The following is a 22,403-nucleotide window of genomic DNA, read 5'->3' as shown; positions in this document are numbered from 1 at the left end:
CTCAAAAGTTGAAAGAAAAACTGGTAGAGAACACCAACCTACAAGTATGGAATCTAGTCATAGCGGAAAGTTCCTGGAGGTACGTCACGACTCATCTAAGCTTCCATTGATCCAAAAGTCATTGCTGAACCTTTTGTGTATTTGTAGAGTCGCTGAGGGATTCGATGTACAGACGGTGAGTGTTAGAGTGAAAGCTAGCACATACTGTAGTGTGAAAGTGAAAAATAGTATTTGATTAATGCAAACATTTGTTTTCCTGTTCTCCTAGCGCGTCTATGACTGGCTCAAACAGTAGGTGACTTTTCTGCAAGCTCAGTTTGTTATCCCCCCAAGTTAAAATGGTGTGCATTTTGTATTTCAACAACAGGTACACATGTGACTTCCATGTTCAGCGTCCACATGGAGGCCATGTTGAGGACTTTAAACATTTTTTAAATGCAACCCTCTCAGCCACATACGAAAATGGTTCCATTGGTATTCAAACTACAAATATATCGATGGATCAAATATGTGAGTATGAGTTACGTTGGCACCTCTGAGGTCAAATGTATCACATTTGTACATTGAAAAAAATAGTGTGAGGTATAAAATGCCTTTTTGATAGACTTCACTATCAGTTGATGGGACACGAAGTTTGGGGCCGATCCGTAGGGGGCCTATTTTCAAAAACTTAAAATTCAAATATTTTCAAAACCAAAGCCGCTAGCGACCTAAAGCCAAATCAGGCACCTCCTTTAGGCATATAGAGTCTCCATGAGCAGTGACAATACTGTAGTAAAATCCAGTTTTTTTTTTTTTTTTTTGGGGGGGGGGGGGGGGGGGTTATACAGGTATAACAAATGTTAGGTTTGGTGTTGATTCCCTCCTAGTGTGTCCTTGTAATTGCCATTGATTTCACCTGGTGTACCGCTCCTTGTGTATCCTCCAATCTGCGTCCACCTGTATCACCCATCTGTTCCTCATTGTCTCGTTACCCTTTGTCTGCGTGCGTATATAAGCTCCCTGTTTCTTTTCAGTCATTGTTGCGTCATCGTCAATGTCTATGTCAGTGTCAAAGTCGTTGTCTATCCGAGCCCTCGTGTTCCAAGTAAGTTTTTTGATACCCAGCCTTTTGTTAGTAACCTGAGTTTTGTTTGCTACTGTGTTTTTTGGGGTCACCTCAGTTTTGGTTTGTACTTTGTTTTTTCTGTCGGCCTTAATTAAATCATTTTTTGCACCGCCTTTTTTGCCTCGCTTCACTTTTCCTGCGTTTGGGTCCACACACACCTGCCCGCCCAGCATTTCCTGACAACAAAATTGGCTATAAAATTCTCAAATTTTACACTAGATGCACAAAAATCACCAAATGTAGAGAAGTTTTTTCCCATAATTGCAACTTTTCAACAGCTAATAAATCACTCAATTTTTACATCAGAAACTTAATATTTGAGGAAAGCATGCAGAATTATCTTAATTTTACTCAATAAAAGCAAAATTAGCATTTTTCTACATACAATCACAACTTATTTAAGTTGAATACCGATGTTACTACTGCCTGAGCACGGAAGCACGTCTATTTGCCCCTCGTCGTCAACTGATGGTCAAGTCTATGCCTTTTTATTAACAGCTTTCAAAGAGATTACTTGAAGATGACCCTTTATGATTTCTAGCAGTGCTTAATTTGTAAATCATATGGTGCCGGAATGCAAAGAACACATAACGCAGGGATGACAAGATGGGTACAGGTCCCGGAATATGCACAGAAAATTGTGCTGAAACAACACGCAAATGCCCACTTGCAATGCTGTGGGACTTACAAGCATCAATTTCAAATGATATCCATGGTATAAATGTTATGACAACAATTTACAATTATTTAGGATATACTCTGCACAGCACGAGGGCTGCTTGGTCAGCATCGGGTGTCACAACGTTGGTCAAATCATGTTTTGTTCCGGAGGAAGCGTTCCCAATGTCGTAACTCCAGCCAATTTAAGCTCAAGACTAAGTGGTGGCAAGTGTTAAAATGGGGCCTAAAAAAAAAATCCAGCCCGATCCGAACCGGTCCGGGGGCATTAAAGCCCGACCCGGCCCGAGCCCGGTCAATGAACTTGATTTGCAGGCCCGAGCCCGATAAAAACCCGAAATTTATCTTTTATTTGTAGGCTCCAGCCCGAAAAAACAACGAAATTTTATATTTCATATGTATGCTCAAGCCCGAACCCCCAACCCCCGAAATTTTATGTTTTATTTGTGAGGACTCAGGATAAGGATGAAAAGGATGGGATGCGCCAGTCAGACCTGGACAGCACTGCTTGCTGCGTGGGAAAACGGACTGGTTGCGTTTTGTGTGATCACATTTGTGACGATGCTTGCATGTGTCTTTTGTAACGAATTCTCAGTTGGTAGACAAAAAAAAATCTCAAGTTTTGTCAATGTTTAAATATTCTACATATTTTTAGGATCACTTTAAATGCATTTAAACAATGAAATAAGGCTGGAAAAGTCTGTTAAATATAAATAAACAGATGCGGTTTTGCGGACACACAGAGGGGAAGATTAAAAAGGGGGCATGGCACCCTATGGCTCTGCACTTATACTGTTTGCAATGGCCATACAGCGCCTTCGCTTTTTTATCCAAATGACTTACTTTAAACAAGTATTTCTGTCAGGGAAACGCGGGAAGGCAGGTGGTGTGGACCCAATTCCAGGGAAACAAAAAGCAGCAAGGCAGGTGGCGGTGAACTCAAAACACGTTTTAATAACTAACCAAAAGCACAAAGTACATCAAAAGGACTGGGGATCAAAAAGGCAAGGTTCAAACAAAACTTACTTTATCAGAGGGACTAATTCACAAGGGCTTGGACAGGACTCCGACATCTACATTGACATAGAAAACGACGCAACAAAGAGTGAACCGAAACTGGAAGCTTATATACACACACACAGAGACGAGGGGTAACGACACAGCGAGGAACAGGTGAGCACAGTTGGATGCAGATTGGAGGATACACTAGGAGGCATAACAGGTGAAATCAATGGGCAATCACAGGGACAAGTCACACTAGGAGAAAACCAACACAATTTCTTAGTTTAACATCCATAAATCGTTTGAGTATACATATATAAATATATATTTATCTTAAAAAGTTAGTGAGTGAGAACCCCGGCCCGGCCCGAACGCAATATTTGGACATTTTAATTATGTTTTCAGTTTAATTTAGATATTTCCCGCTTGCTATGTTTATAATTGCCATGTTTGTTTACTGCTTTGCGTTTTACCGCTATGATATTTACCTTTATCAGCCATCGTGCTGTGACCCTGGAATTTAACGCCTGCTCTCACGCACACCACTTCCCGGGGAAGTCCCGGACATGACATTAGGACGCGACCCGTGAAATGTCCACGTACTCTCCTTTTCAGTCGACACGGGAAACTGTTTTCACACACAATTGCTACACGGGTTAATCCCGCGACATTCCCGGTGTTTTGGAGTATGTGAAAGGGACTGTAGCAAAGCGTTTGACTCTTTGTCCACGTTACAATACAATACAATACATTTTTTAAAACGTTTTTATATTATTATTATTTTCTACACACGAGAGGTACCGGATCCGCCCAAATAAGTCCCAGAACACAGTGACGCCAAAATCAAGAGGTGGTGACAAAAAAATAATTCAAAAGAAAAAAACAAGTTTAAAATGTTTAAAATTATTAAATAAAAGAATATTTGCTTTCAAGTCATTTCCTGCCATTGAAATGATAGACGTCCAATTTATTTAAACTGAGAGGACTGGCTGTGAATGCCCATGTTTCAGTGCCATTGATAGTGCTAGATGTCCAATCCTTGTTAAATAGGAGATCTGACAGCAATCATTTGCTACCAGCCCATCCCATTCAAAATGAATTGGACATCTAGTGCCGCCAATGGCAGCCAATGAGCTCAATGAGAGCTCTACAAAGGATTCAAGTTTTTTTGCAGCTTTTGAAACTGTTGTGAGATTTAGTACTAATGGAAAGTTGAAAATTTGAGTGTTTTTTTCTCTTTCAGTTCCTCAAAACTGTTTAGAAAACTTGACTGTGACGATCTACGGTGAATATTTTTGGCCTGAGACCTATCCTCAAGAGACTCAGGTCATGGGGTGCAGAAAGCCAAGTTCACAGCGAGCCTTCAGGCTATGGTAAGGAATGCAAGTAGGACTTAAACGGTAGCTTTGAACTGTCCAAACAGTCATTCATCCATCCATAGACTTCATAATATATTGACATGAAACGGGGCGCGGGGCCAATCAGTAGGGGGCTATTTTGAAAAACTTCAAATATTTTCAAAACCAAAGCTGCTACCGACCTAAAACCACAACAGGCACCTACCTTAGGCATATATGAGTCTCCATGAGCAACGGCATCAAAAAATTCAAAGTCGTTCCCTAATAAAATCCTTATTATTTTTTATATTTTGTTAATAAATGCTTAACTCACTGAATTCTTTATAGATATGGATGTAAAACTGTATTGATTCTTGGTTAAAAGCAAAAAAAAAAAAAATGTGCAAATAGCATTTATTTTGCGTAAATATTGCGAACTATGAGGCTAGTAAGTTACGAAAATTAGCCCCTGCCATGTGTAAACAAAACAAAGACCTTTTTCTGTTGAAAATTCTTGTGAATAAATGCTTAAGTCACTGAATTCTTTATAGATATGGACGTAAAGCAGTTTCAATTCTTGGTTAAAAGCAAAACAAAACAAAACGTGCAGGTAGCATTTATTTTGTGTAAATATTGCGAACTATGAGGCAGGTAAGTTACGAAAATTAGCCCCCACCACATGTACACAAAACAAAGAGCTTTTTCCGTTGAAAATTCTTGTGAATAAATGCTTAAATCACTGAATTCTTTATAGATGTGGACGTAAAACTATCGATCCTTGGTTAAAAGCACAAAAAAAAAACGTGCAAATAGCATTTATTTTGCGTAAATATTGCGAACTATGAGGCGAGACAATTAGGAAAATTATCCATCGCCGTGTGTACACAAAGAGCTTTTTCTGTTGAAAATTCTTGTGAATAAATGCTTAAATCATTGATTTCTTTATGGATGTGGATGTAAAACTATCGATCCTTGGTTAAAAGCAAAAAAAAAAAAAAAAAAAGTGCAAATAACATTTATTTTGCGTAAATATTGCGAACTATGAGGCGAGACAATTAAGAAAATTATCCATCGCCGTGTGTACACAAAGAGCTTTTCCGTTCAAAATTCTTCTGAATAAATGCTTAAATCACTGAATTCTTTATAGATATGGACGTAAAACAGTCTCAATTCTTGGTTTAAAGCAAAAAAAAAAAAAAAAAGTGCAGGTAGCATTTATTTTGTGTAAATATCGCGAACTATGAGGCTAGTAAGTTAAAAAAAAATTAGCCCCCGTCACGTGTAAACAAAACAAAGAGCTTTTTCCGTTGAAAATTCTTGTGAATAAATGCTTAAATCACTGAATTCTTTATAGATATGGACGTGAAACAGTCTCGATTCTTGGTTTAAAGCAAAAAACCAGGCAGTTGGCAGTTATTTTACGTAAATATTGCGAGGTATAATGCCAATGCTTTGGCGGCTAATTTCTCCCATGGATATTTTTTCCACAACGTTTCAAAATGCATGCATGGTACGAAAAATATAATGATTACCTTGAATCCTCAAATATATCACTCCTGAGACACTCCTGTTTGTATGCGGTACAGCTTTCGTACTTTTTTAAAAATCCCGCTTGGGCTCGCAGCATGTGTGAGAGTTTTACTGACTTTGACTAAGTACTACTAAATGAAGTCCAGCCTCCTATAGGAAGGCGTGACAAAATGAATGCCAAATGTGTCCAGTCAAGTAATTATGAAGTCTATGCATCCATCCTGTTTAATAACGCTGAATGAGAGACAGGGTAAACCAATCGCAAGGCTGTTTAAACCAACAACCATTTGTACTGACGTTCACACCTTCGGACAATTTCGAGTGTTCAATAAACCCACGAAGCAAACGTTTTGAGGATGCGGGACAAACACATGCAATTTCCACACAGGAAAGGCATAGATGAAATTCAAACACATAACCTATGAACCGAGGCGCTAGACTACTGCAAAGCCTTAGGTAAATATTAAAAGTCATAAATATATCATGAAACGGTGCAATAAGCCCGATCCAGGGGATTACGCGTCAACATGGGACTTAACATCATCTTGGAAGATGATGATGACATAGGGTGAGGAATCTTTTCATATGGCTCTATTTACTTCATACATCTTATTAACCTCAGTCGGAACAATCTGTTACCATGGAGATGGCCTGGTTCAACTGTGATGTAGCCTGAATAGTTCATGTAATGATGGGCCTTCAGTTACATCTCTGAGTTCTTCAGAGTCAAGTAAGCGTGATCTTATTATTACAAAAGCATGTTGACCAAAATGGGGATTCTAAAAATAAAACATTGGCCGGAGCCATTGGAGTTAATGGAATTAAACAAAAAACAGAAATACAGACTTCCTTTCCACTTTCACAAACCTTCCTCATTTGTCTGACACTTCACACATTTAGACCACAGCGAAAAAGGTTAAAACCCTGGTTCAAGCCATTTCCACTGTTTTCTAATTTGGTCTGTCTTGGTTAAATAAATAATGGGAAAACCCATTGGCAGTGTATCAAATACTTGTTCTCCCCACTGTATGTGTTTTTTTTACTAGTGGTGCATCTATTGGAGTGCACTGATTGGAGAAATCTCCTCTGGCAAAATGGGGAGGAAATACCTACGTAATGCTAATTCATAATTCATCTGATTGTATTCAGTAAGTTACACATTGAAAACGACACAACCAGCTGGGCCAATCCGGATATGTCAGATTGTGAGCCGATTGTGGGCATTTCTGACCTTGACAATATCACCGTCACCACTGGTAAGATGATCAATGCCATTCAGATTCCAATTGTAGAAATTCTAATAATGCTGTGACAAGGAAAGGGGAATTTCACGTCAAATCTTACTGTTGCTTTTCAGATAACGCCGCTGAGGTCGTGGATATTATCCAAGACCTAATAAACACGACGCTGGGCAACAGCACACAGATTCCACCCGCTGAGCTCAAAACGGTGGTAGAGAAACTCAACCAGGTCGTAAATGTAACCACCGTTACGCCGGCGCTCGGCAGCAACATCGTTCAAGTTTTCTCAGATATCTTGATTTCTGACACGGACATGGCTCCAGTGGCTGACAGGTGAAGAAATTCAGAGACCAACTCCTTGTCCATTTTCGTCTTGGTTCCTTGAGACATTGTGTCGATAACTGAAACTCATGTTTACTTTGCCCAAAATACTAGCATACTAAACCTTACTGATACAATGGGGAACACTATGGATTTACTTGGTGAATCGTTAAGTCTGACGGCTCCTTCCTTGGCTCTGTCCATGGTCAACGTGGACTCCAAGGAATTCAACGGATTAACATTCAGTGCGGACTCTGTCTCTTCATCCCAAAGGCCAAATGTAATTTCACAAACTAACTTTCTTCGCATTTGTCTGATTGGACTTACTGATTATTTGATTTTTTTCAGGTATCTATCAACCAGAGTTTCGAAGGAAAACCAATCCCAGGGTCAAATGCAACCATATCTCTTCCCTCTTCACTCCATAGCTTCCTTCCGCCTGGACAGCAGAACAAAACCCGGGTTCAGTTTCAGTTCTATGGAACACAAGATCTTTTCCAGGTTTGGTGGTGTGAATTCTTTCTGCTCTCGTTGATTCTATCTTGCCTCTTTTTATTGTATTTCAAGGACTAACAATGATGACTCAATATGGTTGCAACACACTGAAATAGTATTTCCTTTGTATGCCTCGCAATCAGGGGGGATTTGGTGGATACAGTACTTAGGTAGGCTAACTTGTCCCAGTTGGCAGTCGTAACAACAAACAACAGAATGTCATTATCTATTGAGATCATCCAAGCCAATGATTTCCCAAACAGAACCTTGTACATTTACCTATCTTGCTTTACAGGTGACCATAATAAGTTTTCATGATCACTCATTATTGATATTAACGTTCACTTGACATTGATATTCACCCACAAGCAAGTTAGTTTAATACTAGAGATGTTCCGATCAATCGGCATCCCGATCGATCGGGTCCGATCACGTCATTTTCAAAGTATTGGAATCGGCAAAAAAATATCGGCCATGCCTTTTTTAAATATATATATATATATATATATATATATATACAGTATATACAATTAAATCGTTTTCTAATTGTATTTAACGTTAATGACATAATATGTTACACTCACCCAAAGTCTTTAGTTTAGGCTTAAGGTAGGGTTATCAAATTTATCCCGATAATGGCAGCAATTACTCTATTAAAAAATGTATCACGTTAAAATATTTAGCGCAATTAATGCATGCGCTGCACGACCCACTCATGCATTGTCGAACTCAATTGGTAATGGCGCCGTTTTACCTATACAGAGAGATAAACAGCAACGTAAAATGAGAAGAGTAAATTATGGCAGCCTTTGAAGCCTTTTTTTAATTGGCTAATGCCTCACAATCCCTCTCCCCACGATTAGAAATATCATGGGAAGCAATGTGAGGAAGCAATGTAGCAACTGATCTTTGTCTCAAAACCTTACTTTCTTTCCCAACGCAGAGAAGATATATCTATTGGTAGCACTACACACAGTCATGGGTCCACTTCCCATCATGCATTTGGGTTGAATGGCTGCAGTATCATTTACTGAAAGTTCAACAAATACACAAAATGGCAATATTTAGTCACAATATACAAAGTCACAAGTCTGTCTATCCGTGGATCCCTCTCACAGAAAGAATGTTAATAATGCAAATGCCATCTTGAGGATTTATTGTCATAATAAACAAATACAGTACTTATGTACTGTATGTTGAATGTATATATTCGTCCGAGTTTTACTCATTTTTTTCTTAATGCATTGCCAAAATGAATATGATCGGGAAAAATTATCGGGAATGATTGGAATTGAATCGGCAGCAAAAAAAAAAAAAGCAATCGGATCGGGAAATATCGGGATCGGCAGATACTCTAACTAAAACGATCGGGATCGGATCGGGAGCAAAAAAACATGATCGGAACAACCCTATTTAATACTTTAATGCAGTTGATTTGAAAGAAAACAAAACAAAACACATTTTGGTATTCCTGACAGGACCCCAAAACATCCAACGCAACAACACTGAACTCTTACATCGTGTCGGCGACCATTAATGGCAGCCACGTTAACAACCTGGCTAACGGTGAGCGGGTGGTGATTACGCTCCGTCATCTCAAAGCAAAGCAGGTGAGACCTTTGACTTACACAGTTCAGTGAAATCAGCCAGACAGAATAACACTTTTGATATTCATTTTTTACATCCGTCAGAAGGTAAAACGGAATGAAGGCATAAATTATGTATTCGGTTCTCTACATCGATGCTTTTATTCAAAATAACTCAAAATAAAGTGATCATTTTCAAACTTGCAGGATATGTTTGTAATGTGAAACAGAGATGATAAAATTTGAGGTTAAAGGTCAAACGTCACAGAGTTTACAAAAAGGAATATTGTGATACCTGTAATTTTCTGACAACAAGGTGCACCTGATTGTAATCCGCCACCCACGAAATTTGACACGAATACAGGATTTGTTCATAGAAAAGCCGCACCAGTCTATAAGCCGCAACTGCCCTCACAGTATTATGGGATATTTACACCAAAAGATATTTACTGGTAACACTATATTTGACAGCGGGATCATTAAACTGTTATATGACCGTCATAATTATGACATGACACTGCCTGCCATTAGCAATAATGAATGCTTATGACAGATGTCATTTAGTGTCATCCAGCAAATTATCCCACTTTTGAATGGACGTAAAAGATCCGAGCTGGACATAAATGGAGTTAATGACAAAATTGCCAGATGACACTTAATGACATCTGTCATAAGCATTCATTAATGCCAATGACAGTGTCATGTCATAATTATGACGGTCTTATGACAGTCTTATGACGCCATGTGAAATATAGTGTTAACCCAAGTAAATCAAAAAATAAGCCGCACTTGACTATAAACCGCAGGATTCAAAATGAGGGAAAAAAGGAGCAGTAAATAGTCTGAAAATTACGATAACTTGATAACAGATTAGCCCATTTAACTCGCATTTGCAGAGTAAATGATATGATAAAGGTCAAAGAAGACATGAATGCTAATCTAACAGTGAGGAAAATAAGTATTTGAACACCTTGCAATTTTGCAAGTTTTACCACTTAAAAATGATGGATGGGTTTTAAATGTTCATGTAAGTTGCTTTTCCACTGTGGCTTGAGAAAATAAAAATCTGAAATCACAGTGTATGATTTTTTAAAAACAATTTATTTGTATTATACTGCTGCAGATAAGTATTTGAACACTTGTCTATAGCTACAATTGTGAGCCTCAAAGACCAGTTAAAAAGTCCAATGAATAAGTAGAGGTGGACTTTTTGAGTCTGACTTTTTGACCAGTTTGAGGCGGTTAGCTGCATATAAACACCTGTCCACCCCATACAATCAGGAAGAGTCCAATTCCTAACATGGTCAAGACCAAAGAGCTGTCCAAAGACACCAAAGACAGAATTGTAGACATCTACAAGGCTGGACAGGGTTACAGGGCAATTGACAAGTAGCTTGGTGATATAGGATCCACAGTTGGGGCAATTATTAAAAAAGGGAAAAAGCTAAACACGACTGACAATCACCCTCGGACTGGGGCTCCATTCAAGATCTACCTCGAAGGGTCTCAATGATCCTAAAAATGATGAGGAATCAGCCAAGAACTACACAGGAGGAGCTGGTCAATGACCTGAAAGGAGCAGGGACCACCACTTCCAAAGTCCTGTTACACGTAAGACGTTATGGTTTAAAATCATGGATGGCACGGAAGGTTTCCCTGCTTAAACCCGGACATGTTCTGGCCCGTTTTAAGTTTGCCAATGACCATTTGAATGATCCAGAGAAAGTCATGTGGTCATTTGAGATCAAAATGAAACTTTTTATTCTTAATTCCACTCATAGTGTTTGGAGGAAGAAGAATGATGAATGCCATCCTAAGAACACCATCCCTACTGTGAAGCATGGGGGTGGTAGCGTCATGCTTTGTGGGTGTTTTTCTGCACATGGGACGAGACGACTGTACTGTATTAAGGAGAGGATGACCAGGGCCTATTGTGAGATATTGGGGGAATAACCTCCTTCCCTCAGTTAGAGCACTGAAAATGGGTCTGACTGGGTCTTCCAACATGACAATGGCCCGAAGCAGACAGCCAAAATCCTGACCACTCCCTGATGTCTGCGATTTCTGCATGCTACCCTTGTTATGTTACAATGTTTCCCCCATAAAATCCCCAAAGAATCCAGCTGTGGCCATTCACAGATGTGTCTTGGCACTCGGTTATACATGCTACACTGTTTTTGGATCGAAACAAGGTACGTACGCGGTAATATCTCGTTAAAATCATGGCGTCTTTAGTTATGCTTTCTCATGCTCTCATCTCCAGTTAGGATTTCGCTGTTTATTTTTTTTTCCCTGTTCAAAATTTTTCTTCCCCCAGAAAATTGAGATTTTAAGCTTTCCAATGATGTATCACACATGCATATCGGACAATTTTGAAATTTGGCCAAATTGGGGGTTTCAGAGCGGAACTTGAAGTCACCTGAGTGTTTTCCGCCACATACTGTATATATTGTTCTTGTCAAATTTACCACACTGTTATCTAACACAGTTTAACGCTTTGTTTTTCTGTGGCCTATTAGTCAAACCACGAGGTGCTGTGTGTGTTCTGGGATTTCCAAGAAAACGGTGAGTTTGTATTGCGTCTTAAGGCTTTACTGTGGGATGAAAGAGCTTCCTGGTTGAGAGGGTTCAATAAAAGTGCAGGGATTTTTATCTGCCCTCTGATAAGTGACTGTAATAATATGTGTGCATGTAATATGTGTGTCAGGTGGGCGGGGCGGATGGAGTGACATGGGTTGTGAAACCCAAAGTCTTTTGCCTGACCAGACTAGGTGTCTGTGTGAGCACCTCACACATTTCGCTGTGTTGCTGGTGAGTCATTGGTGTGTGTGCTTTGTCAAAGGAAGCAACTATTAGACAAAAAAATACATACGGAGCTGAACGGTCCTATAATTGCCAAAAAAAAAACAATTGTGCAAGTTCTCCTACTTGAAAAGATTAGAGAGGCCTGTAATTGTCAACATGGGTAAACCTCAACCATGAGAGACAGAATGTGGAAAAAAAAACAGAAAATCACATTGTTTGATTTTTAAAGAATTTATTTGCAAAGCATGGTGGAAAATAAATATTTGGCCAATACCAAAAGTTCCTCTCAATACTTTGCTACGTACCCATTGTTGGCAATAACGGAGGCCAAACGTTTTCTGTAACTCTTCGCTTGGTGAAAAGAAATCAACTTTGGGAGCAATTATTAGAAAATGGAAGACATACAAGACCACTCTCCCTCACAATCTCCCTCGATCTGGGGCTCCATGCAAGATCTCACCCCGTGGCGTCAAAATGATAACAAGAACAGTGAGCAAAAATCCCAGAACCACACGGGGGGACCTAGTGAATGACCTACAGAGAGCTGGGACCACACTAACAAAGGCTACTATCAGTAACACAATGCGCCGCTAGGGACTCAAATCCTGTACTGCCAGACGTGTCCCCCTGCTGAAGCCAGTACACTTCCAGGCCCGTCTGCGGTTCGCTAGAGAGCATTTGGATGATCCAGAAGAGGACTGGGAGAATGCGTTACGGTCAGATAAAACCAAAATAGAACTTTTTGATAGAAACACAGGTTCTCGTGTTTGCAGGAGAAAGAATACTGGATTGCATCCGAAGAACACCATACACACTGTGAAGCATGGGGGTAGAAACATCACGCTTTGGGGCTTTTTTCTGCAAAGGGACCAGGACGACTGGTCTGTGCAAAGGAAAGAATGAATGGGGCCATGTATCGAGAGATTTTGAGTGAAAATCTCCTTCCATCAGCAAGGGCAATGAAGATGAGACGTGGCTGGGTCTTTCACCATGACAATGATCCCAAGCACACAGCCAGGGCAACAAAGGAGTGGCTTGGTAAGAAGCATTTCAAGGTCCTGAGTGGCCTAGCCAGCCTCCAGGTCTCAACCCACATTTTAAATCAAAATCTGTTGCCCTCTGCCCGAAAGCTGAACATGGATCGTCACTGGGTCTTTCAGCAAGACAACGACCCTAAACATATGGCCAAATCTACACAGAAATGGTTCACCAGACACAAAATCAAGCTCCTCCCATGGCCATCTCAGTCCCCAGATCTTGTTTTGTTGGCAAAAGGATGTTGTACAAAGTATTAACACCAGGGGTGCTAATAATTGTGACACACATTATTTGATGTCAAATATTTTTTTCTTTATGTGGGATTTTTTTTCCCCACTGAATGAATGCACTTGTATTGAAGGTTGGCTTTTTCTCTTTTTTTCCATTAAGGTCCCATATTATTTGAGTTTAAAAAAATATTAGAAGCTAAAACACACATCTTTTTCAGGGGTGCCAATAATTATGGAGGGCACTGTACCAGCAACAGTGTGTGAAAACCTTGTGAAGAGTTACAGAAAACGTTTGGCCTCCGTTATTGCCAACAAAGGGTATATAACAAAGTATTGAGATTAACTTTTGGTATTGACCAAATACTTATTTTCCACCATGATTTGCAAATAAATTCTTTAAAAATTAAACAATGTCATTTTATGTTTTTTTTCCCACATTCTGTCTCTCATGGTTGAGGTTTACCCATGTTGACAATTACAGGCCTCTCTAATATTTTCAAGTGGAAGAACTTGCACAATTAGTGGTTGACTAAATACTTACATATTTGCCCCACTGTATGTACATTCTTACAAACTAGTTTATTCAAAATACTCAGAATTGTTTTTAATGTGTAATGAAATGTTTGTAGAGCATCAAACTGTTTTTGGTACTCACAAAAAGATGTCCAGTATGTTGAGCTTTTCAAGACTTTAAAATTTATGTATTTTAACTCAGTTGATGGCCGTATTTTTATGGTTACAGTAACATATCTGTCCAGTTCTTAAAGACTCCAAATCATCAAACTGGGAAGGCTAAGAGTGAATGATCATGTTTCAGTGCCATTGATGGCGATCAATATCTTGGCTTGATTATTACAGCATAATGTTAATAAATAACTGAGGTCTTCAAAAGATTTTGTCAGTGGCCAGGCCAATATTTTTGTTTTCAGGATGTGTCGAGAACTCCCATCAGTGAGGCGGACAGTCAGATGTTGACCGTCATTTCATACGTTGGTTGCGGTCTATCCTCCATCTTCCTGGGGATCACGCTCCTCACCTACCTCGCTTTTGCGTGAGTCATTCGAAAGCAAAACTAGGGTCCAATCGTTCATGAATTCACAATAATTAGACAGTACACGGCATCATTCCAGAAAGCTCCGCCGGGACTATCCATCAAAAATCCTCATCAACCTGTCGGTGGCCTTGCTAGGACTGAACATGCTTTTCCTGGTGGACTCGTGGCTGGCGTCATTTTCCAATTACAGCTTGTGCATTGTCACCGCTGTCGCGCTGCACTATTTCCTACTGGCCTCTTTTACCTGGATGGCCCTGGAAGCCATCCATATGTACTTTGCCCTGGTCAAGGTCTTCAACACATATGTGCCTGCTTACATCCTCAAGTTCTGTGCTATCGGATGGGGTGAGAAAAAGACTTCCTTATTCCAACTGATAAGGAACACAAAGTGTGCTTTGAAGGTGTCTTAATTAGGGATGTCCGGATCCAGGTTTTTGCACTTCCAATCCGATACAGATATTGTTTTGCACTTCAGATCCGATACTGGCCGATACCGATACCGGTCTATCTGAGCATGTATTAAAGTTTAAAGTTATTTAGCCTCCTTACTTAGTTGTCAGACTCATGTTGAAAAGGGTTTTAGTACTCTTGATAACAACTAGCCAGCTGAATTAGGTGAGTTTGAATAACACACAATGGTTGGTAACAAGAAAATGACCTGTTTATTCAGTGACAAACACAAAACATTCTAAATAACAAACAGAAATGGCATAGTCGTGCAAAACGTGCAAATAATATTGTAAACTGTCAGTGGAAAATCCCACAAACTTCCCAAGCTATTGATGCTTTTAATGTTTCGTGCATTAGTTACAAAAATTGTATAAAAAGCCTCTCAGGTTTAAATAAACGACTATTTCAGTATCAAGTTAACATTTTAAAACAGTAAATAAAATACTCAAGTCCCCATTCTTTATCAGCAGCTTTAAACTACATTCAATTAATTTAATTTTGCGAATCAACTGTTAAAGTAGTTAAAATTGCTCCCGTTATTCCATAATTTCCCTTCTGTCTACTTTTGACATGTGAAAGTTTTAGAACTGTTTTGAAGATAGATTCAAGTCAAGATTTTGCCGATTTAGGAGTATTTTAGATAAAAAGTTAATTAGGTTCGCTTGGAAGGTTCACTACAACAGGTTCACTACAACAGCCTACAAGGGAAGTCTCCAGCTTTAAGATGGCAGCTGTTTACTAACGCACGTAGTTTTCAGTGCAAGTGTTGCCAACGGCGTCGAGTCTGTCATTTTGCATCTAGTTCTATATACATATGATATCTATTAGACAAGCATGACGTTTATGCTGCATTCCAGAGAAGTGGGAAGGCGGATTTATCGCACTCGGATGGTACCAGTTGCGACCTCAAAGCGTTCCAAGCAAATGTAAACAACAATGATGGCTGATCGCGACGAGGTGTTTTTTTATTTTGGCTATCTAAAGACATTTTGACCTCCAGCGAACCTGCCTTCCTATAAGCGATTAAATAGTAGAGGAAAAACGACGGCTACATTATAGCCCACACTGTAAACTGCCTTTTTTTAGTTACACCCTTTGCTGATCGTCAATATAAAATCATCGCACAACAAAGATGATGTCGGACTTTTCCGGCCTCCGATTAGGAAAATATCATTGGAACGCCACTCGAACTGGGAGGTCCAAGTCGCGAAGTCGGAGAAAAAAATAACTACCCCGACTTCCAAGTTGTTTCAATCTGACGTCACTGGACAAAATGGCGTTCAAGAAAACGTATTGAATGATAACACAATAATGAAGTAAATCAAGTTTATTTGAGACGCCATGTATTTTATTCTCATACATCTTTGTCACGCATAGCAAAAGTTTCTGCCAGTGTTAGTTGCATAGGACCTTTGTTTTTGTCTTCGGTTTTCTTAACATACTCCTCATATTGTTTGTGGTGGTATTTCGCTAAATGCTTGATTAGGTTGGCTGTGTTAAAACTTCTTACAGCTTTACCCCCACGCTTGACTTTATTGTGGCATATGTTGCCCTCTGCCTCTTCGTCTTTGTCATCCTTTAAGGTGAAATGATCCCACACAGCTGACATTTTTACCGATAAAGTCTCTCGGTAAATTGGGAGACGGTAATGTAGTGTGTTGAAGGAGTGCCGTAAAATGCGGACGGGATTTTAGGGAAACCGAAGCAAAAACTGGAATGGATTATGTAGATCGGTGCGCTGGAAAACCCGGACCAGATTTTTTTAAAAAACTGGATCGGAAGTCTGGATCGGAATTTTTCCGTGTCGGCCGATCCGATACCGATGCGCATTTTTTTGCCCATATCGGCGTCCGATCCGATCCAAATATCGGATCGGGACATCTCTAGTCTTAATTTACCTGATGATGAAGCATCAATTGGAGGTTCAGTAATATGCTTAAAAACTAGGACACATGGGCTCAGGATTGGCCATATAACCCCCGATTTGGGAGACAATCCTCAAAACTGTTTTAGCCTTAAATTTTTGTTTATTTATTTTTTTAATTTAAAGGGACAATACAACATTGTTGGAGTTAATTTAAAATACTTTTGAAACTCCATGCATTCTCCACTAATGCCCTGATGAGTACACAGAGCCCAGACATTTTAACTGCCCCCAAAAGTATTTTTCTTCCCTTCAATAGAGAGTGTTTCAGGTCAAACATCTGGACGAACACACGCCTGTGCACATCCATTGCATCGCTGTTTTACCGACCTTACGCCTAGTCTCTGTTTGGCAAAAACACTTGCTACGAACAATCAACAATCACGTTTGCTGTTTTTACATTTCTGGTGCCGGTCTGATGAGGACAAACGCTCGTTACTTTATGTTGGCTTTACGCTTTAGGCCTGAGATAGCAGTCACGAGTCAAAAAGTGACAAACTTTATAAGTACTAGAGGTGTGCAAAATTTCCGATTCTTAGATTATTCGCGATTCGGCCGTGGAAGATTCGAGAACGATTCACAAACATCCAAATTCCGATTATTGAAATATGCCAAGTAAAGCAGAAGTACGACACACTCAGCGCGCCGCGCGGTCTTCGGTACACAATTAGGGACGGAGCGAGAGTAGGTAAACATCATGCTTCTCATTACCCGGCCCCTCGGGTAACGCCAATGCTCAACTCACGGCTCTAGCTCAACTCATGCCACGAGATAAAAAAAAAAACACAACAACATACCTGACTGCTGCCGAAAAGCTGCTACAAGCCACATTATGTTACGGTAGATATCATTTATATAGGACTAGATGCAATATACCTTCGGTATCGTTACCAGCACATCTACAAAAAACTAGATGCGGGCGTTAGTAACGGCCGCCATCTTAAAGCAGGACACTTCCCTGCAAGGCTGTTGTTGCGAACCTTCCAAGCGAACCTAATTCACTTTTTATCTAAAATACTCCTAAATCGGTAAAATATTGACTTGAATCTATTTTTAAAATAGTTTAAAAACTTTTACATGTTGAAAGTAGACAAAAGAGAAATTATTGAATAACAGGAGCAATTTTAACAACTTTAACGGTTGATTCACAACATTAATTGAAAGTAGTTTAAAGCTGCTGATATAGAATGGGGACTGGAGTTTTTTATTTACTGTTATTTTTGTATATTTGTTTACTGCTATATGTTAACTTGATACTGAAATAGTAGTTTGGTTTAGCCTGAGAGGATTTTTGAACAATTTTGGAACTAATGTACAAAACAAAAGGAGTGGGGTGCATCAATAATCGTTTTATAATCGAATCGGCGCCTCTGAATCGTAATCGTAATCGAATCGTTAGGTGCCCAAAGTTTCCCAGCTCTTATAAGTACTGTATGATACCTCCAACAAGAATAACGCAGTAAATTAAGTAATGCTTATGCATATACTCTGAAATAAAATATATATTCAAAATTTAATGAGATAACAGAAAACAACAATCATACGAAATAAATAAAATACAAATACAACAGATAAATACAAAATTTCAATCAAATTACAAATTCAGTCCGAAATGAAATGAAATTATTATTTATAATAATTATTAAATGCTGTACAAGATAAAATGGAGGGGGAAAAAAACATTTAAAAATAGATTTAATAAAAAAATATATATATATATTATGCACCGATGCAGTATTAAAAATGTTCATGCCTACCAGCAGTTGACAGTGGCACTCCTCATATCACTAAGGCTAAGTTCAGACCCTAGGTCTTAATACACGAATCCGATTTTATTGTGTTTTTCTGACTCGAGTGAGGCATTAATTTGACGGTCTGAACGGGACAAGTCGCATTGAAGTGGACCATTTCAAATCCGATCTGGGTCACTTTCGTATGTGGTTTAAATCCGATCTGGGCCACATTTTTCAAGAATGTGGCGGCAGTCTGAACTGTCGAGTCTCCCAAATCGGAATTCACGCAGCAATTACGTCCGCAAAGAGCGAGAGCCGCACACAAGTAGGCAGCGATCTAGCTGGTCATTAGCGTTAGCGCCTAGCTTAGAGTGCGTACGACAAAATATCATTAAATAGCATTATTATGTGAATTAGAATCATATTTTGAGGCGATTCGACCATATACAACAATTTTGCAAAGCGCAGATGACGATAAAATAGTCTTTTAATCTGCCGTTTAGCCACGCCTACCATTATAGGGCTCAAGTGTCCCCAACAGGAGGAAGACGTCGGCAGGGTCATGGTTTCATCTGATTTAGAATTCAGCCCATTGAGGGGGAATTATTCAGAACGAGGAAAATTCGACGAAGAGAGCCGCAAAATGTCATTGTTTCAGTCTCTCTACTACAATATTTTTACAGGATATTCTTTTTATCGACGTATTTTTCCCCAATCGCTAAATAAATTGTATGGTGATGACAAATAACAGTCTTGTGCGAAATGGAAATGAAATAATAAAAATGCATTTATTCAGTGCGACATGGCAAAATTACTCCATAAGAGTTAAAACTGTCAACTTCACCTTTATTGTCACACCTCCCAAACGATATTTTATGCCACCGTAGTTAGTCTGGCTATTGTCATTTCCCAACCCCGGCTTCGGAAAATGCAAACAAACCAAGAGGTGTGACAGCTAGCCAACATGCTAACCTGAACCGAGTGATGTCTCAAAGTCTTATTTTCGCTTTGCGAAGTGAAAAATCACGCAAAACTAGCCCGGATCATATCACACGGCGGCAGGGTCGTCGATTGTCTTTGCCGATCGGCAACCCGCTCGGCGGCGAGCAAGTTACAGCTCGTTCCCCTGCTCCAGACAGGAGAACTTGCAGGGGAAGCAGCTGGAGAGTACCGCCGGACAAACCAGACGACGTCGGAGCAGCGCGTAGCTGCCACATGGTCATCAAGAATATGGCGTAAAATAATGCTTTACTACACAGTGAAGACGTAAACAGTGAGAGAGTAGCGTGCAGTTGTTGTGCAGCTAACGTGGCAGGATGTGTTTGAGGAGAACCTTTCTACATGTCCGCCCATGATCAAACGTAAGTAAATAGTCCTTTATTTAAAGAAAGTTTGTAGAATTTACTCTGTAATCGCTGTATTCGCGGCCATTTTTAACAAAAAGTTCCAATTTCTGCTAGGGTTGAAAATTTGACAGAACACCGGGCACACGAAAAGGCCAATAAGCCGAGTATAGAGGGGGTTGTGTAAACAAGCCGACGGTCGTCGGCCGAGTGGCATTCTCATGAACAATCAGCCACAAAATGCAAGCCACCTCCATATTAAAACGCGTACCATGATCCCAGTATTTGACATAATACAAAATACGATGTTTACTCAATTCCTTGTAAGTCCAATGGTCCCACCGTAGTAGAGCTTGTTTTGGCCAATATCCTCAGTGAACGGGAACCTTTTGAAACCCAAAAAGGCTCACACGCCTCTCCCTGGTGCAGCAACAATTTTCTGCAGCCATTTGGCTGGCGTGATGCGAAAAATAAACAAATTAATCTGCAAAATCAGCTGAATTTGTAGTCCATTTGCATGCTGTAAAGCAATGCTGTGTTGTTAGAAGCTGACCCGGGTAACACCCCATTCGCATTCGTCCTAAACCCGAGACTGAAGCCGGAAGTCACTCATTTTCATGGCACGGGATTCAAAAATTGAATATATAAAACGATCACTTCCACATACATCCATCCAAGTGGTCCATTTCATTCAGGAGCATAAAACACGGCTTGAAATATTGAATACACATGCTTTTTGGTGTCATACGCACTTTAAACTCAGCTTTTACAACGCAGGAGTCAGCCATGATCACAGTCATAAAAAATACAATGACGAAAAGGTTAAGCCTGCTCAGTTTCTTACTGTGCACCAAAACGGCAATATTTCAGTATTGCTTACATGGCAGAATCGGGGCAAACTGACTGTGCGTGCATGACGCACACACATAAGCCTTAAGTGCACAGTGCGTAGTTATTTGTTTTGATGCTTCTGCGCATGCGGATCAGTTTGCTCAGCGAGGACTGCAAATTAGTGCACATGCGTAATACTTGAATGGGTTAAATCGACAAAGGCAGTCTGAACAGGCACGCCGAAAAAACAGATATCACAAAAAAATCGGAATCGTGCATTAAGACCTGCAGTATGAAATTAGCCTTAGACTCAACATTTCTTGAACATACATACTTCATTTTTCATTATTTGTCTAATGAAAGTATTTCTTGTGATACATTGTCCCATTTTACCACATCTAAACTCTCTTAAATGACATTTAAGAGTAGGCAGTAAACATACTGCCTTTAAAAAAAATAAAACATTTCAAGCTCAATTCTGCAATATTAGGAAGTTATTGTTGTGTAGTTCTGAAAGAATCAAGAACAAAACTCAAAGAGGGTGTAACGATGGCAGTCAAAGGTTAACTGCTTTTAGAATGTTGCTGAAAAATGATTTGTATACCTTGTCCTGTCATTTCAGGTGTTCCTCTAGTTGTCGTCAGCTTGGTTCTGCTCATAGATAAAGACGCTTACGGCAACACTATAGCATCAGCAGCTGCGTCAGAGATCCATTCTGCTGACCAATTGTAAGTACAGTATTGGCTCTTTACGTGGCAGAGGTACCAGAAAACATTGCTGACCATTTTATGTATCGTCTTAAAAGCACTAACTAAATAAAGTTTGCTTAATTTGTCTAGCTGCTGGCTGCAGGATAACGCAGTCTTCTACGCAACAGTGGTGGCGTTGGTCCTACTGGTCCTGTTGGTCAACATGTCTATGTTCGTGGTAGTTCTACTTCAGATTCGCAAGATGGGCGCCAACAAAAAGGCGGCAAACAACAGTCGTGGCACCCTGCAGAATCTGAGAGCAGTGGCCAGTCTCACCGTTCTGCTTGGCCTCACCTGGCTGACAGGCTTCTTTTCTTTTGGACCTGGGAGAGTGGTCCTCATGTACCTCTTCACCATTTTCAACACTTTGCAAGGTAAAGAGAGAATAATAGACGACTAAATAAAGTGAATAATCGCTGCCAGTCCTCCGTCCTAGCACCGTGAATGGCAGGCAATAAGTTAAATTTGGAGAAGCATTGCACTGGTACTCAAAACAAAAAGCGAATTGAAATGAAATAGCCGCAGTTAGATGACTAACATATTAACGAGTCCCAAACTTAAAACACCAATATGATAATGTGGTTTGTCTGCAGGCTTTTTCGTCTTCCTTTTCCATTGTCTGATGAAAGAAAACGTCAGGAAACAATGGAGGATGCAATTTTGTTGTGGTGCACCAAAATCCAGCGACTGTTCAGGTACTACCCTTTTTGTAGAGGAAGAGAGTTCCACATTGAGTGTGCCGTGGAGGTCTGTTTGGCATTATGTGTTCAGGGTTCAGCAAGACAACAAGCAGTCTACGCAAAAAGGAGCATCGAGTGAACTCTTCCGTCAACACCTCGACGCTCAGTAATGCTTTGGAATCTGACGCCGAACTGAAAACTGGAAGGGGGCATAAGCGTGCCTCCCATATGCCTTGACAATGCTTCAAGCTTTCTTAATTTGATCATT

General features: G+C 39.9%; 1 protein-coding gene across 1 annotated transcript; it reads left to right on the top strand.

Annotated features, from left to right (window-relative positions):
* Window positions 1-34: 34 nt before the first annotated feature.
* adgrg4a (adhesion G protein-coupled receptor G4a) lies at window positions 35-22,372 on the top strand. Its single transcript, XM_057849656.1, has 18 exons — window positions 35-79; window positions 148-175; window positions 269-291; window positions 368-510; window positions 4,032-4,161; window positions 6,805-6,911; window positions 7,013-7,229; window positions 7,332-7,497; window positions 7,566-7,718; window positions 9,191-9,322; window positions 11,818-11,863; window positions 12,006-12,109; window positions 14,301-14,422; window positions 14,502-14,770; window positions 21,329-21,434; window positions 21,546-21,829; window positions 22,049-22,150; window positions 22,227-22,372. The coding sequence occupies exons 4-18, from the start codon at window positions 498-500 to the stop codon at window positions 22,370-22,372; spliced, it is 2,097 nt and encodes a 698-aa protein (XP_057705639.1). The 5' UTR covers window positions 35-79; window positions 148-175; window positions 269-291; window positions 368-497.
* The last annotated feature ends 31 nt before the right edge of the window (window positions 22,373-22,403 follow it).

The sequence above is a fragment of the Corythoichthys intestinalis genome, chromosome 11 (genome assembly GCF_030265065.1).
Source record: "Corythoichthys intestinalis isolate RoL2023-P3 chromosome 11, ASM3026506v1, whole genome shotgun sequence".
Taxonomy (NCBI): Eukaryota; Metazoa; Chordata; class Actinopteri; order Syngnathiformes; family Syngnathidae; genus Corythoichthys; species Corythoichthys intestinalis.
The sequence above is the reverse complement of the archived record's forward strand: the minus strand, read 5'-3'. Positions and strand labels throughout refer to the sequence as shown.